The sequence below is a fragment of the Oxyura jamaicensis genome, chromosome 17, assembly GCF_011077185.1.
Source record: "Oxyura jamaicensis isolate SHBP4307 breed ruddy duck chromosome 17, BPBGC_Ojam_1.0, whole genome shotgun sequence".
Taxonomy (NCBI): domain Eukaryota; kingdom Metazoa; phylum Chordata; class Aves; order Anseriformes; family Anatidae; genus Oxyura; species Oxyura jamaicensis.
The window spans coordinates 690,524-706,482 of NC_048909.1; the positions used below are offsets into that span (position 1 = coordinate 690,524).

Consider the following 15,959-nt stretch of genomic DNA (forward strand, 5'->3'; position numbering starts at 1 on the left):
GCCCATGGTGAGGAGACCATGCAGGAGCAGGTGACCTGGCAGGAGCTGCTGCCCATGGGGGACCCAGGTTGGAGCAGTTTGCTCCCGAGGGATGGACCCCGTGGTACGGACCCGTATCTGGAACAGTTCTTGAGGAGCTGCTGCCTGTGGGCAGCCCACACCGGATCACTTACGCAAGGACTGCATCCCGTGGGAGGGACCCCACAGCACAGGGGACGAGAGTGACCGAGAAGGAGTGGCAGAGAAGAAGATCCATAGACTGACCACAACCCCCATTCTCCCATTCCCCTGCACTGCTCGGGAGGAGGTGAAAGAGGGTGGATGGGGGGGAAGGCATTTTTGGTTTCTTTCCTTTGTTTCTCACTTCTCTAGCTTGTTAGTAATGGGCAATAAATCTTACTATCTCCCTACTCTGAGTCTGTTTTGCCCATCATGCTACTTGTTGAGTGATCTCCCCGTCCTTATCTCAACCCTTGAGCCCTTTGCATTGTGTTTTTCTCCACTTTCCCTTTGAGAAGAGGGAGTGAGAGAGTGGTTATGGTTGAGCTCGGCCACCCATCTGAGTAAAGCCACCACAGAAGGAAGCATTATGGTAGGTTATTTTAAGCAAATACACAGTCTTTGTATGATAAGTAGTCTACAATGAACAGGAATGAAACAGAGTATTTACCTCTCTTGGATCTTAAGCTTTTGAAGCTCATCAGCCACTCCATTAGGTAGTATCTCCTTGGGCAAATTGCAGCGTTGTGCCCATCTTGCTGCTGTGTTCAAATCACAGTAACTGATTAGCAACTCTATCAGGTGCCCTTGAAGCCACTGACTCTCTCCAACTGTGCTCTGCAAGGAATTAGGGGTGAAGGAAGACCGTCAGTGCAATTTCTATCACAGGTATATCTCACCCACTCTAAGGATACAGCATCCTCCCTGGGGTCCTGGACCAGTGCAGAAAGGAGCAGGAATTCCTACACTACAGGAGGGCATTGTTCAAGCCCAGCTAGTGCTGCACTTATTTCTGCCAAGATATGAAAAGCACATCTGACCCCTGAGATCTCACTGATGTCTTTGGATTTCTCGGCAGCAAGGTTGCTCCAAACTGCATCTGTTCAGGGAATGAGACTGCCTGAAGGCCACAGGTGCAGCATAGATAAACAAGGGTAAAACAGTGTCATTTAGCCAGACTGATGACTAGCATATTATTTGGTTGGTCTCAGATACTAATTACATTAAGAAACAACAGAACTAGCGACTGACCACAGTACAGGTCTTTGAGCTCATTAGGCAGGAAATTATGGAAGGGTCTAGGGTTTGTATTGTTTTAGTCCCTTTCTGTGCCTACATGTGACTCTGAAGTGATGCTGTGGCTTGATGTTCTTGCTTCTGCAATAAAGACATACATGATCTCATATGTCAGTGCAGGAGCTTCAGTTACATGCACCTACAAAAGGGGAGGACAGTTGGAGATGTTCCCTGTTCCCTAATATTTTCTGGTGGGAGTGGATGGTGTGCATATGCCTCAGCACATTTCAGAGCCTGGGTGCACAAGCACAAACTCACTGCTGGCCTTGGTTTAAACCAGTGGGGAATCAAGCATGTTGCTTACACTGGCACCAGAAAGCAACTATGTGCAGAGGCAGGCAAATAGGCCCTTAATATTCTCCACTGCAACAGTCAGAACCACCAAAGCTTTTCTCGTGTTCACCCTCTTGCTCTCTAAGGTGCTGTGGCACAGCAGCTCTAAGAGGAAATATGAATACGGTGACACCAACAGTCAGCTACAGAGAGGTGGCAATAACCCCCTCCTTCTGCCCAGCCAACCCAGCTGTGCTTGCAAATGTCCCAGAGCCATTGCAGTCAGATCAGCAGTTTATTTCTCTAGCCAGTCCTGTTGACTGATTTACTCATGGATCTTCCTTAGAAGTTATTACTGTCAAGAAAACTTAATTGCTAAAACAAGTTGAAACTCTGCATGGTAGATCAGGATCTGTAGATATATGGCTCTATTGCTCCTAGCACTACCAACAAGTATTTTTTAGCATAGTGAAAAGCCACAGGAATTAAATTCTCAGGTGCACACACCACTGCCATCCTTCCTTTGCTGCCCCACCAAGCAGCACTTGCAGGGTCAGAGTCTGTTCCCAGGGCCTGCAGGCACCTTGCTCTTCCTCCACCGCCTGTGCAAAGGCTGCTGGCTGGGTGGTATGCTGGGGCTACTGGGCCTCATTCCTCACATTCTTTCAGTAACTAAAAGGTGAGAAGTTTTCTTTAAAGCAGACACCCTTCACAGAAATCAGGAAACAAACCTGTTGATGGCCTGGAGGTAAAAAGGAAGGAAAACAAACAAACAAACAAAAACAAACAAACAAAAAACCCACAGAGGTGCAGGAGGGAATACAGACTTGGAAGAAAAACCACAGAGAAATTTGGCATCACAGGTAGCGCACACAAGAAGCCAGCCTGCCCATAAAAATTGCTGCCTCAGCACTAAGTCTGCACCCCTGTGACTTCGCTAACTGCCAAAACACATTTATTCTCACGGATATGTGGAGGGATATTTTCACTGCTGTTCCCAAGAGGCTAGTGATGCATCCAGGAGCCACTGTCAGCAGGATGGGGATCCAGGGGCTAGGTGGGAGCTAACGAGGGGCTCAGCTACAGAAGAGAAACAGAAGAGGGAACACAGGGGCAGAGCAGAGCGGGAACGGATCAGCTGTCACACTGCAGCTTCTTGCCCTCTACTCTACTTTTCCTCCCCCCAGATCTCCTCTCCTGGCCATGCCAGTCCAGTTACTTTGTGCATCTCTCACATCTCTGCTTATGCAACTGAGCTCAGCCAAGCACCTAGGACACGAAGGGGTTTGAATAACTCCTCCTGCCTAGTTTGCCAAGCCACTTCTCAGAGTCATTCCCTAAAAGAACATATTTTCTTATTAACATCACAGAGCAATTCCCTCTTCTAGGTTCCCCTGTGTCCATACTATTGTCTTTCTGCTTTTTTTTTTCTACAACACAAAGTCTTTGGGTTTGGATCTCTCTTCAGTTCGCCCAGAGTCAATTCTTAATAAATCTCATTATGTCAGCTTTATTTCTGGGAATAATGAGGTACAGATTTTTTTTCTTTGTTCGTTTTTTTTTTTTTTTTTCCTTTTTTTTTTTTGTATGATAACAGATTTATTCTTTCAATCACAAAAACAACTCCGTAAAGAAGGTTAGTATCTCCAGAGATCTTGCATTTTGAAATGGAAAATGACTGTTTGAAATTTTTTTTTTTTTTTTTTTTTTTTTTTTTTTCTGAAAAAAATAACATTGCTGTAAAGGGGAAAGGCTTCCACCACAACAGTTCTGCAAGAAGCAAGAAGGTGGAAACTTTGGCCCCAGAAGATGTGGATACAGATTCAGAGACTAATGCTTCACTAGGGGTGACATTTCATGCCTTTTGTTTTCAGTATATGGACACCTGAAAGAGGAAACTGGCATGGTTGTTCTGATCAACATCAGTGACACCTCCAAGCAAGAGAAGATTATACCACGAGGCTTGTTTACATCCTTCTCTGAATTCTAGACATATCATACGTACTTTAATCCATAGGCACACACAAAAATTCCTGACACCAATAACCCATGATTAAAGCTTTCCAAAATGACTGCTGCACATTACCTACCCGTAAATCCTGTTCTTACCCAGCTGAATGCTTTACAGAGCTCCTAACAGTCAGTACGGAGTAAGCTTAGCAATGTCCTGATTTTAACATGTAGCATCAGTAATTCCTCCATTGTTATCAGTAATATTGGATTGAAATATCCAACATCTTTTCTGGAAGTCACACTCACCAGCCCTACATTACTTTTATCTGTGTGAGTTAAGCTGCATTTCTGTCTGACACAATTCTCCACTTTCTCCCAGTACCTTTTACTGAGCAGTGAAGCTATTCACACAAGTGACACTGACTATTTGCAGAGTCAGATTTTAATTTAACTTTCGAATGTCTTGGCCAATTTCCCCTGTTCTCAAGTGCTTCCAGAAATAACGAAAAAGTCCTGTTAGTGCAGAGAAAACGTCAAGTAGAATATTTTAGAGCCAGCCACTTTAAAAGCAGAAAAAAAAAAGAGAGGTCAAGACCACTGTAAGCCATGGAGGACACCACCAGCATTTCTAAAATCATGCAGGTACTGTGCAGACACCTTTGTTTTAAAGATACCCTGGAACATCCTACTGTGTTTTTTTCCTTGTTACTTTATTTGTGATTGAGATCTCCAGTTTGAAGTTAGCGTCGTTTGTGCTACACGGAGAGGTGCCACATCAGTAGCTCATTAAAGGAAAGGATTTACACATTGGTGCAGAGCAGGGACCCTGAGCACAAGCTCGGAGCAGGGTCACAGCCCGTTCCACAAGAGAAGGGGGATCCTGACCTCCAGATATCTGAAATAGATGGCACTCAGATAAAAGATGCCAGCTTTACTCACACTCACTTCTGAACAGGGTTTCTTGTAAAAGCAGCAGGCCACTCATCCATGGCCAATGCACAAAAGACAGAAGCATGAGAAAGACAGATTTTCTCACCACTTGAGCTGTTCTCTCTCTCACAGTGCAGGCTACTCAGATGCACTAATTTACGAACTGAAGATGAACAAAATAGCCTCCATTCATATCCCAGAAGACTGACTTTCAGATAGCAATCAGTGCGTCATTGACAGAGCCACACTTCAGTGTTCTGGAGGCCATTACCACATCAATGGCGGGGAAGTGGTCTTTCTTCTCCCTTTCAACAAAGCTCTGGCAATGTTGGCTCCCTGGGGCATATTCACACTACCTAACTTCAGCTTTGTGAATCAGGAGACTCGGTTTCCCAGTCTCCCCATGCAATCAACTGGGAGAGACTGCTCTTCTGAAAGGCAACTTGGGAGGAGCCTAACTTATGATATCACTTGAAGGGATCAAGGCAAAAGCAACGTTTAAAGCCAACTTGTGGCTGCACCAGGGCTCCTCACAAGGAGCTTATTGCTCATGGGACATCCAAACAGAGCTGTTAGCTTGTGACAGCCAGCTAGGACAACACCATGGGAAGAGATGTATCAGGCTCTGTTCTTTTCGCAGCTCTCATGACCACACCAAAACAATTTATTGTTCAGAAGTCCAGGTGCCAATATCACATGTCCAGCTTGTCTGCTCAAATTCCCCAGGCTAACTGCATGCCCAGCTGCAGGCTGAGGGAAGTGATCGCTCCCTGCCCAGCACCTGGGAGACCACCTCTGGACATGGGGCCTGGTTTTGGCACCCCATTGTAAGCAAGGTGGACAAAAAGGAGAGACTTCAGCAAAGAGCTGGTAAGATGGCTGGTGGGCCGAAGCACGGGATGTGTAAGGAGGAGTTGGGGGATCACGGCTTGTTCAGCCTAGGGAAGGCTAAGCTGGGGTGTATGGGGAAATATAACTGTTCCTTTCTCTTGTATCGTGGGCCATCATAGAGAAGATGGTCAAATCCTTTTAGAAAGTACAACCAAATCCTACATTACAACTATTACAATACAACTATGTATAAAGGAAAAAAAGGTGATAGTGAGGGTGCCAAGGCACTGAAATGGGTCTAGAGGGGCTGTGGAATCAGGCAGGGCCCTTCAAGACCTCGTCCAATGTTGAAGTTTGCCCTGCTTTGAGCAGGAGGACAGACAAGAGACCTCAACAGGCTCCTTCAAACTGAACCTAGCCTCTGATTCTGTGATTAGTGCTGCTGGACCTTCCAAAGCTCCAAGGCTTCTCTTCACACCGACAGGCAGCTTCTTGCAGCAACTCCTGCTTTCAAGTTCCAAGCACCTCCTGGGCTAAGAACACCCAAGATCTTGTCTACCCAGAATACAGGATGGTCCTGATCATGCTCAACAGTATTACAGAGAGATCCAAAATACATATCCTGCACTGGGATTCTTTCCAAACCTCTGTCAGGCAGCCCCTGAGGGAAGTCATTCATCTTCGCCAGATGAAATCATCATGTCTCCAAAAACTGCTCATGCTGCCGCAGATGAGACAAGGTATATTACCGAAGTAGAAGAACAGACTCTGCTTTCAAAATCAGAGCTGAAGAGAGAGTATTTTCAACAAATATTAAGCAAGAAGTTTAGACTTTAAAAAACAAAAATAACAACAAAAAAACCTGCAACATTGGACAACTGAACAGCAAACTTCACTCAACTCAGAGCTGCATAACAGTCTGCTGGCAACAGCTCCAGTTCACAGGGCACATGATTCTGTCTACTCCAGAGATCAAAAAGCACTCCATACAACAGTTTACTGCTCTGAATGTTACACAAATGTTGCCAGCTTTAACTTCAGCAGCAAACCAGAAAATAGGTATCACTCTTGGCTGCAGAAAGCCTAAGCCCAGACAGAAATCTAGGTTTAATGTCAAAGGGGTAATACTCTGGGACAACAGTGCTCCCAACATGCCCAAGTGAATGGTCTGCCACACAATCCCCCAGCTGCTTTGGAATGCCGGGGAATTTAGGAAGGAGCAGCATCATGATACATCTTTAAGACTGTCACTGAGGCTGAATCCTTGCTGAGGTTGGTGAACCACACCAGCTTATCAATGTAGCCTCTTAAATGCTGTCCTGAAAAATCTGCTTTTATTGTCTGATTAGCTACCACTGCTGTGCTTGCAGAGTGACATTAGCAAAGGAATCCATCCCTCCATGCATGTCAACATCTATTTCTGACAAATTTCCCAGGAGGGAAGGCAGCCTGAGGCTGTGTGGGTATGAGTCAGCCAGTGACACTTGGGGCCAGGGATCAGTCCATGGTCCTCTTTTGTTTAGCAGCGTAGGTGTAGCCTGACACTTTTAGCAACTTTCACTGTGGGAACAGCAGAGCTTTTATTTTGTTTTAACCTAAATTAACTCATTTTCCTCAACTACATCCCACAACAGATCCAGGTATTTGGATACACAAATTAAGGTGCATTCACCTGCAGTAGTTATTCTCCCTTCCACTTGTTCAGGGAATGTCATAGCTGTATGCCTTTAATGAGCTACAGAGCCAAACTAACCCTATTCAAGTCAGCTTTATTTGGAGAGAGAAATAATTACATGGCATCCATAAAAAACAAAATGAATATAAATCCTTAACAAATAGACTAAGGTGATTTTACTTGCTTTTTAAGATATAATTTCTTTTGTCTTCAGCTTGGTGATCTAGTTCAATGTGAAGGCTGTCCTGAGGGTCTGTGCTTCTCCCAGAAAACCCTTTTCGTTATTGCTGCAGAGGCATCGTCTGAATTCTAACCTAACTCTGGCCTGAGAACTGCTGAATATTATTAATCACAGGGATCAGCAAATGACCAAGAACTTGCTCTGAATAAATAAGCCACACAGTTTTGATATGCTTCCAGTTTTCTCACACCTCTAGATCCCATGATGGCAGATATTTTCTGGGAAGATTCCAGCACTTGGCAAGACTGAAAATGAATGAGGATGGGGAAATTGGCCAAACTCTTTCAGAGCACAAAGTAATATGTTACTTATCAGAGTAGATGCTTTGTCTAAGACCAATAACAGTGCACTGAAGACAAACTGGCAACCCTTATCTTCCCAGTGTATTTTGAAGTAGCATTTATCTATTTGCCTTTTGTCACTTTGTCACACACATATGAACAAAGTGTCACTGTGGCAAACGGCAAATTGTGCTCTCCAGTTTAAGACAGCGAGGGCTGCCACCATATACTGCACATCAGGTGACCTACACTGCTACTGAAGTTCACTGAGCCTGATCTTACGACCCAAAATTTCTCTCAAGCCTAAGAAGATTTATATACGCTGGCCAAGCACTTCCATAAACTTTCTACTAATGTCACCATAACACAACTTTACTTCATTTTGTGTCTTGAAGCTTGAAATCCTGCATGAGGAAAATAAAACACTCTCTGTTAAACTACAACTTAGCAGAAGTCTGAGGCTGCCTGAAGGATTACTATCAAAACGTAACTATTCCAAAATCCAACTTAGCAGCAGTGTATGATATCCACGTGCACTACAAGATCTGTCACTCCAGCTAGAAGAACACAGCAAGGGACCTCAGCGACAGCCACATGCTGCCAGGGAACAGCAGTGTTGTGGGGACAAGAACAGAGAACTAAAGCACTGCTTCACTACAGGACTGCAAGAGCTGCAGATGTGTAAAGAGGAAGAGCCTGCAGGAACAAAACCACTGTTGCTGTGTCTCCTCTGCTGCTGTTATCCGAACTAGCAGGATTAAACTTAATCAGTCCGTCAGGATGCACAGGAACTGAAATCACCATGACGCCTTCCCATTTGTTTTCAAAAGCCCTAATACAAACCCTAACAAGCTAAACCAGTATATCAATTAACCTAACCAATCACTCAATTAAATGTTCCCATACCCAGTCACATACATAATGACAATTCATAAACTCCATATTCCTTCCTAAAAAAATTGGAATTCCAGTACTTTTGGTCCGCAGTGGGGCAGGAGGATTTACTGCTTGGGCCCAGCCTGTGTCAGCTCCACACGGGCGATGCAGACTTAGGAGTTGGACTTGATGATCCTTATGGGTCCCTTCCAGCTCGGGATATTCTCTGATTCTACGATTCTATGACTTATCAGAAGGAAGGATTTGCAGGTGGGGAAAGAGCCTTGGAAACTTTTCTCCTTCTCTTCCTACTCCAATCTCCCTGCTCAGGTCAAATTCCAAGACATGAAATCAAACAACAAAGCAGGAATCTCCCATTATTTTGTCCTGGCTCAGGATGTATTTTAACAGCTTTCCATAGAGGTCCTTCCATACCAGGATGCATCGTCATGCTGCCTGGACACGGTGCTAATTCCCCTCAGATCTCAACTTTTCTTGTGGAAACAGATATATGAGACATTGGTCATCAAAGAGCTCCAGGTTCACAGCTCCATCACTACCTTAATTAAAAGGCCTGTAAGCTCTGAAGTGGAATTAACTTAAAATCTCCAGGGTTTGTTGCCAAAGAACAGAAGAAAGAAGCTAATTTCTTTGCTTTCTTTTTAACCCAGCCCTGAGTGAGCTTCTCTCACATAAAATTTCTTAGTCTCTGCAGTGTTGCTTCTAAACAGGTTTATGAGAGCTTATGACCAGCCTTAGAGAGCCCTTCTCCAGGTCATGCTGTAATCCTCAACAATGCACACCGTAGGTTATTTCATTAATTCTCCTGAGCCTCACTGTGCCTTGTATTCACACCTAGCCCTCTTCCTCATTTTGCTCTGCTAATTGACCTGGTCCAGCCCTGGCTTGCTTCAGAACAGTTAGGAACTTAGTTTTTCAATCTTTTCTCTCTAAGAACATGCTAATGCGGCATTCCCAGCAGGGGACGGTTTCTATTTAGGAAAGTCTTCAAACTGAACAAGCAAAGATCTTGATGATGGAAATACTTGCTCAGGAGCACTCACTCTTCCCATCATTAGTCTATGAAAAATGGATGCCCATAGGAAAAACATGGGTTACTACTTATTTCTATTTTACCATTCATGAACCTCAACTGGCTCACAGCCAAAGCAATAGTAAGTATCTTTGCAGGATCTCTACCGAAAGAAAAGCTTAGCAGTAGATTTTTCTTTCCTTTAATCTCTTTTGGTACATTTAAACTCCTAGTGTTTTTTGTTCTGAAAGAGAAATGCTTGAGAGGGTTGCCTGAATGAACTCTGAAATTCACACCCTGGCAAATTGGACTGATTTCCTAAATCCATAATTACAACATTCCTCAGAGATATGCATTCTTTCAGAGCGAACAAGGGAAGATTAGTTTCCTGTTTCTTCCCATTTACATGACTTCTCTGTTGAGAGGAACTTTTTTTTTCTTTTTAAACAATCCTCTGTTTATGTGGTTCCCTTCTTGGCAGGGGACTGGTGAACTAATCTCACCTAAAAGTATAATTCAGCCAAACTATCAATTGCAAATAGCCCAAGCATCTTTGTGAGAGGCAGCTGATTTGCACGGGCCTTTGGAATGCAGTATCTATCCATGGAAACACTCAGATAGGTACTGATCGATTACAGGGTTTTTAAATAATCTGGGATCATTATTGAATGACTGGATAGTTATACTGCTTGGCTGGATAAGAATATAAGAGTGGATCTGTGCATGCGTGTGAAAATGGACAAGGTATAAAACTTCAGTAAAACTGGGCAAACGTAGCCCCTTTCATCTGCACATGCCCAGTCATGCAGAAACTACCACAGGACAAGACTTCTAGGTCTCCTGCCAAAGAGCTGCAAGTAAGTCATGTCCCACTCGCAAATAAAATACGTGCAGAGCTTGTTGATGACATATTTGCCCCCCACTTCCAAAAAAGCACTGAATACATCCTCTCTTTCTGTGCTAACACAGGAAGCAGAAAGCTCAATGTCCCCATCGTCTTCTTTGCCTACTTCTGCTGGAGAAGCCAATGTTAGCACAAATGATATCATTCCCTTTGTCTTAGACCAAAAAGAACAAGATGATTTGTTTAGGTTCTAGAGGAGTAAGACTGGTCTCATTTTCTCGTTGTAGCATACTAAGCTGATGCAGTTTGGAGTCAGGAATAGGTATCCTGGAACTACTATATAAGACTTCTGATGTAGCTTTTTAAGGACCTTGGTTGCCTCACATGTTCCCATAAATTTTTGAATGACACTACTTCCTATATTATTCATAAAAGCAATATTTCTCCCAGTTGTTTGAATTAAACATACCACCAGGGTACATCAGTTCAGTCTAACAGCTTGCTGATGGTCTTACTCTTTAATCTAATAGTGACCTTCCAACCTACAGCCATAAGCCAATTACCCTCTTTAAATAGCATACAAAATCTCTTTCTGATGAAGCTGTGCTTTTGAATGAAAGCATGCTAGTGACAGAAATGTTATTATACTGCTTAGAATCAAGCTAGCTATGTCTGGTTGCAACGGTTTTAAGGTCAGAAAGCACCTCTGACACACTGAAACATTTTAAGGATCTCCCCCCCCCATGTGTTCTACTTCCATTTTCAATCTTTAGTACTTAATATGTGTGCAGATAAAAGCTATTTGGACATAACTTAAAGACTGAGGTCCTGAGCTTTCAGGAGAATTACTTTCTAGAACCTCAGCGAAGCAGAAGATGGACAGCCAGCTCCCATGAGCTTCTCCTGAGTTCCCAGAGCTTCGGCCTGTAGAGCCTTACTTAAGTAAATGTGAGCTAATTTTCCAATGTTATTGAGCAAACACATTTTCCATTGAGAAATTTGTGGCTGATTTTTTCTCGGTTTTGACATTTTGGTAGGTGATATGGAAAAAATGGCAGTTCTTCTTAGCTTATTTGTACATAACATCAAATTCCACCAGAATTCATTAGTATGTTTGTGCTTCACCACACACTTATTAAATAAAATTTATTTAGAAATGGCTGGATTATAAATAAAGCTACCACTATTATTATTAGGCACACCAGCTCTCACAGAAAACAATCCTACCTAAGCCGTGCAGGAGGTACATCGAGGTATTTACATTTAAGCGTATATATCATCCTTTGCTAGACTTTTCTTTAGATAGGAAGGTATGTTTGGCACAGCATGTTTGGCTTTTCCCATGTATTTCTCCCACGGCAGCTGTGGGTTTGTTAAATGAGAAGTTCCCATTTCTTTTAGAATAATGGTGCTAACTTCTTTAGTACAGATGCATATTTTACTGCTCTCTATCCAGAAAGCAGAATGTGACTGAAGAATTACATTATGCTTTTCCAGAAACATTCACAGATGTGCCTGTTTTCTGCATCAACCCTATCAGTAAGCATGCAACTTAGTTGCTCTGCAACTCTGATGTTGTTTCTGCTAAGTATATGACACCACTTACAAACTGAACTGAAAAATAGAAGGAAATCTATACTTTGCCTGCTACTTTCATCTTCCAGTTTCTTCATGCTTTAATATACCCTTAGGTGCAATATACTTTTACATCACATTGTGGCTGTATGTTCTCTCCAAAGACCTCTGACAATAATAGTAAATCTAAACAAAAAGGCATGGGGCAAAAGCACAGAGGTTGCCGTGACTGAGACTGGAAACATTCCCACCACCACTGGCTTTCTGTTCAGTCCCTGACCAGAAAACAAAACGCAGGAAGAGGAATTAAAAGAGCAATCGGAGCAGCATGGGGGAAGAGAGACTGCCAAATCTCAACTGATATAAAGCAATTCCCTCACTGTGGCTTCACAAGAGAGATACCAGATCTTAAATCTGTCATTTGTCCAGATCTAAATACCATCCATTTTGCAAAAGGGAAAGGAAAAAAAAATCTCTCTGTTTTAAGTGGTAGCTGTTGGGAAGCTGCTTAAAGCTGTGGAAAAGATAAATACAATTCTTTTGCAGTTAGCTTAATAGACTAACTGCAGGCCAAATAATCAGAGGTGAGCAGCAGCTCCAGCATATTACAGACAGCCGCACAGCAGTGCTGCCCGGCCCCTGTGGGACAGCTCCTCAGCAGCGCTGGCAGAGCCATGAACATTTGTTCCAGCTGATGATGCCTCCCTGCAACTCTTGAGACCAGAAGGTACAAAACCAATCACCACTGGCACCACTTCCTGCTAAAAAAGAGGCCATGAATACTAGCAAGGGACACCACACGACGGCTGGTTAAACTAGTTTTGGTTTCTACCTTCCAGGAAAACAGCCAGTCTAGATTTAACATCTGAATGATGAAATCCATTATATCCCTGAATAAACAGTCCACTCAGAGTGAAAGATAATTTGACAGGCAGACTTACACTGAAAGACATGCCGTTTATTAATCACCTCCTGAATATCATTCCCATTTGCATTGCACAGGTTGCCTAATTCCCTATACATATTAAGTTACTTATACTGTAGGGACGTTGTCATACTCAAAACAATCTTGAGCCAATTTAAAAGTTTGCCTCAGCTCAGGACTTCTAGGGAAGGACACTAGATATTGATATTTGCACAGTGACCTTTTTGACCTCTTGTTCTTATTAAAGTTATCCCAGAGCATGATTATTGGCCAGGTGTTCTGTCCACAAAAATTTCAATAAAATAAAATAAAATAAAATTCTTCCCTTTAAATACCACTCAAAATCACTTCCTTGAGCATAACAGCTATGACATTTTATCCCAGAGGTAGTTACATTTTAATTGGGGTCAAAATGGTCTCATACAGACAGAGTGCATTAGAATCCTGGCGTCAGTCACTGACGATGTTCGCCTTTTATTTAACTGGTTACATAAATAAGATTCCATCAACTCCTTGCTGTAGGGTAAGGCAGTTTACACCTATGGATGAGAAATTGCCAAAGTTTTCAAATGCATTATATGTAAGGGAGGGCAGCTCACGTTTATGTCTACTGTTTGGCAGATCTCTGAATATTCTCCAAAGTAGCACAACATGCCTAGAATTTTAGTGTAACTCAGGTTATACATTTGCTATGAATTACGAGCAAGCATCTCACCCCTGGTCACCCAGAGAATGAGACTTATGAGCTCACAGTGTTTGATTTTTATGGTCAGAAATTTTAAAATAAATAAGTTATCTCATTTTCACAGCTAGAGAAGGAGAGGAGATTAGCTGTAGCCTCTCCCAGTGCTGATCATGGGAAACAGCTGGCTGCAAAGCTCATCTGCTTCATTCTCATGCAAGACCAGAGTAGGGGGATAGCTGCAAAACAGGGGCCACTTTTCTAGGTGCTGTATCCCCGTGCCCTTCTCTCAAGTCACACATGCCAAGTGAAGGGCAGACTGGTGCCAACCATTAGCTGGCAAAAGGGATGGATGGGTGGATAGAGAGCTACAGCTCACAATGAATGCCCAAAGAACAAGTAACGTTGTTTCAAACCCCAGCACTTTTTCTGAGCATTAATTTTGGAATGGTTTAGGATTTATCATCTGAGGAATTAAGGGACAGTTTACCCTGTGCAAACATGAGCATAGAAACTAGCACAGGAAGCTTTCAGATCTAGCAACAAAAGGCCCTTTGGCTCAAGGTCAGAAAAAGTAGTAGCACTGTATCACCACTTCACTGTTCCAGACATCTTGCAAAATAGGGAATTATCTGCTGACAGTCCTAAAAAAACTAATTGACTTTAACCTTACTCAACCCTGTATTCTGGTTATTGCCCCAAACGAAGAGTCATTTTGCTGTTCTACGTCACCCTGCTCTGCTCCATAGGAGAAGGAACTTCATAGCAGAAGTCCACGCAAACACACGTATAGTTCCTGGATCAAAATACCTTGAAATAAAGTTTTAAACTGTACCAACTGGTTAGCTTTATTTCTTGCAAATATACTCCGGATGTTAGAGTCACCAAGCATGCATGTGCATTCTGGGCTCTAACCGTTCAGAAAACACCCATAACATTCCATCATTCCTCTGTACACACCTCAGCTATCACAGCCTTTCCTTGCCAAGATACAACTGTCACCTGTGGGTGGCATCAGGGCCCCAGAGGTTCCCAGGCAGCTCGCTGCTCGCATAGACAGGCACAGCTGCAATGTGGAACAGACCAGATCCGAAGGGGTGTGGGTGACTCCACGCAAAATGGGCACTTTGGCACTAATCAACCAAGCTGAGACTGGAAGGGCACAATTGCAAGATCACTCCAGAAACAGCCCTGAGAACAACACGTGCTAAAAGAGGTGCAGCAAAGCACCTGACCCTCCCTTTCCTGTTTAAACCAGGGAACTTCAGGTAACCAGAACATAGGCGGCTGGTGCGACTCAGAAGGGAGTGCTCCCCAGCAGGTCCCATGTTGTACTGCCAACCTCACGTGAACCTCAGGTGCTGTCTGACATCTAAAGCACTCAGATGTGACATTTGCTCTCAGGATTGCTTCCCCACTATGCCTCCTATGCGTGTTACTGATCTGTGTGTGCTTTCTTTTTGAAAGCTTGGCAGATGATTGAAAAATGCCTTCCATGCTTTTTAGTCTCAAAATGATTATTTCCTGCAGAATTTCCAGGCAAGTATCAACATTCAAAAAGCCCCTCTTGCTGCTGGCCAAGTGCTCTCTGGCAGGAAGACATTTCCTGTATGTGTGTGATCAGTGTCATATTGACTGTTCTGTGGTTGCTGTACCCAATTCTACTATCTTTATGCTAATTAAGACTCTGAAAAACATTAAGCATGCAAAAATGGAAGCAGTGGGTACATAGCAAAGCAGACAGCTGGCTCATGCCCTGCCTGTTTTTCCCCCGCATATCTACCATCAATATCCTACACACCTTCTCTGCTTGTGAAGACAGGCACTCTCTCCCCTGCACGTTTCCATGCAGCTCACAGAATCAGTTAGGCAAGCTAATGAATAGCAACACAGCTGGCACTGTGCAGGAAGAGTGCTCTTCCCCTCCTTCTGCCCCCAAGGCACCTATGCTTGGAGAAGAGGCACAAATGTAGCTCTCCTCCTGGGCTAGACAGGCTTACCAACAGGCAGTTGATGAGGGCACTTTCCCTAGGGTATGAAGACGTTTTGATTCTTTTGCTTTCCCTCAAGCCTCCTCTGCCTGCCCGCAGCTGCCATCGCTGCCTGCTCAGCCACAGCCTGGCCAGCAGATCTGCAGCACGGGAGCTGGCAAGGAGGAAGGAGCAAAACCAGTTTGCTACAGGGCTCAAAACAGGTTCTGTTGGCCCCACAATTAACTACAGAGCTTCTGCCTTTTGTAGGAGCAATCAGAATCACAGTTTCGCTTGTCCTTCTGGGCAGGAACAGGAAAATTCTGTACTTGTACTCCCCTGGGAAAACAAAAATAAATACTAACCCAGAAATATCTATCGTCCACTGTACTGAATGTGATGTGACCAGCACCATTGAACAAGGAGGGGCTGGACTTTGACCAGGCTCTTAATATCTTTATTCAATATTTTTGTTGTTGTTGTTGTTGTGGATGCAGCACAGAATTAAACAAAAATTAGTTTTAAATCCATGTAAGCTTTCAACCTCTTTTGACTTAAAATTGAAAAAATTATC

At 43.5% G+C, this 15,959-nt stretch overlaps 1 protein-coding gene across 14 annotated transcripts in view; it reads right to left on the reverse strand.

Annotated features, from left to right (window-relative positions):
* The window catches only part of EXD3 (exonuclease 3'-5' domain containing 3), a 297,653-nt gene that overhangs the window by 155,780 nt on the left and 125,914 nt on the right, over positions 1 to 15,959 (reverse strand). For all 14 annotated transcript variants that reach the window (XR_004755034.1, XM_035341982.1, XM_035341980.1 and 11 more), the window contains one exon: positions 671 to 837. Coding sequence is in view for 13 of the 14 variants with exons in the window: in XM_035341982.1 (XP_035197873.1) it covers positions 671 to 837 (167 nt within the window). In the remaining variant the exon portion in view is untranslated. The remainder of the gene's footprint in view (positions 1 to 670; positions 838 to 15,959) is intronic.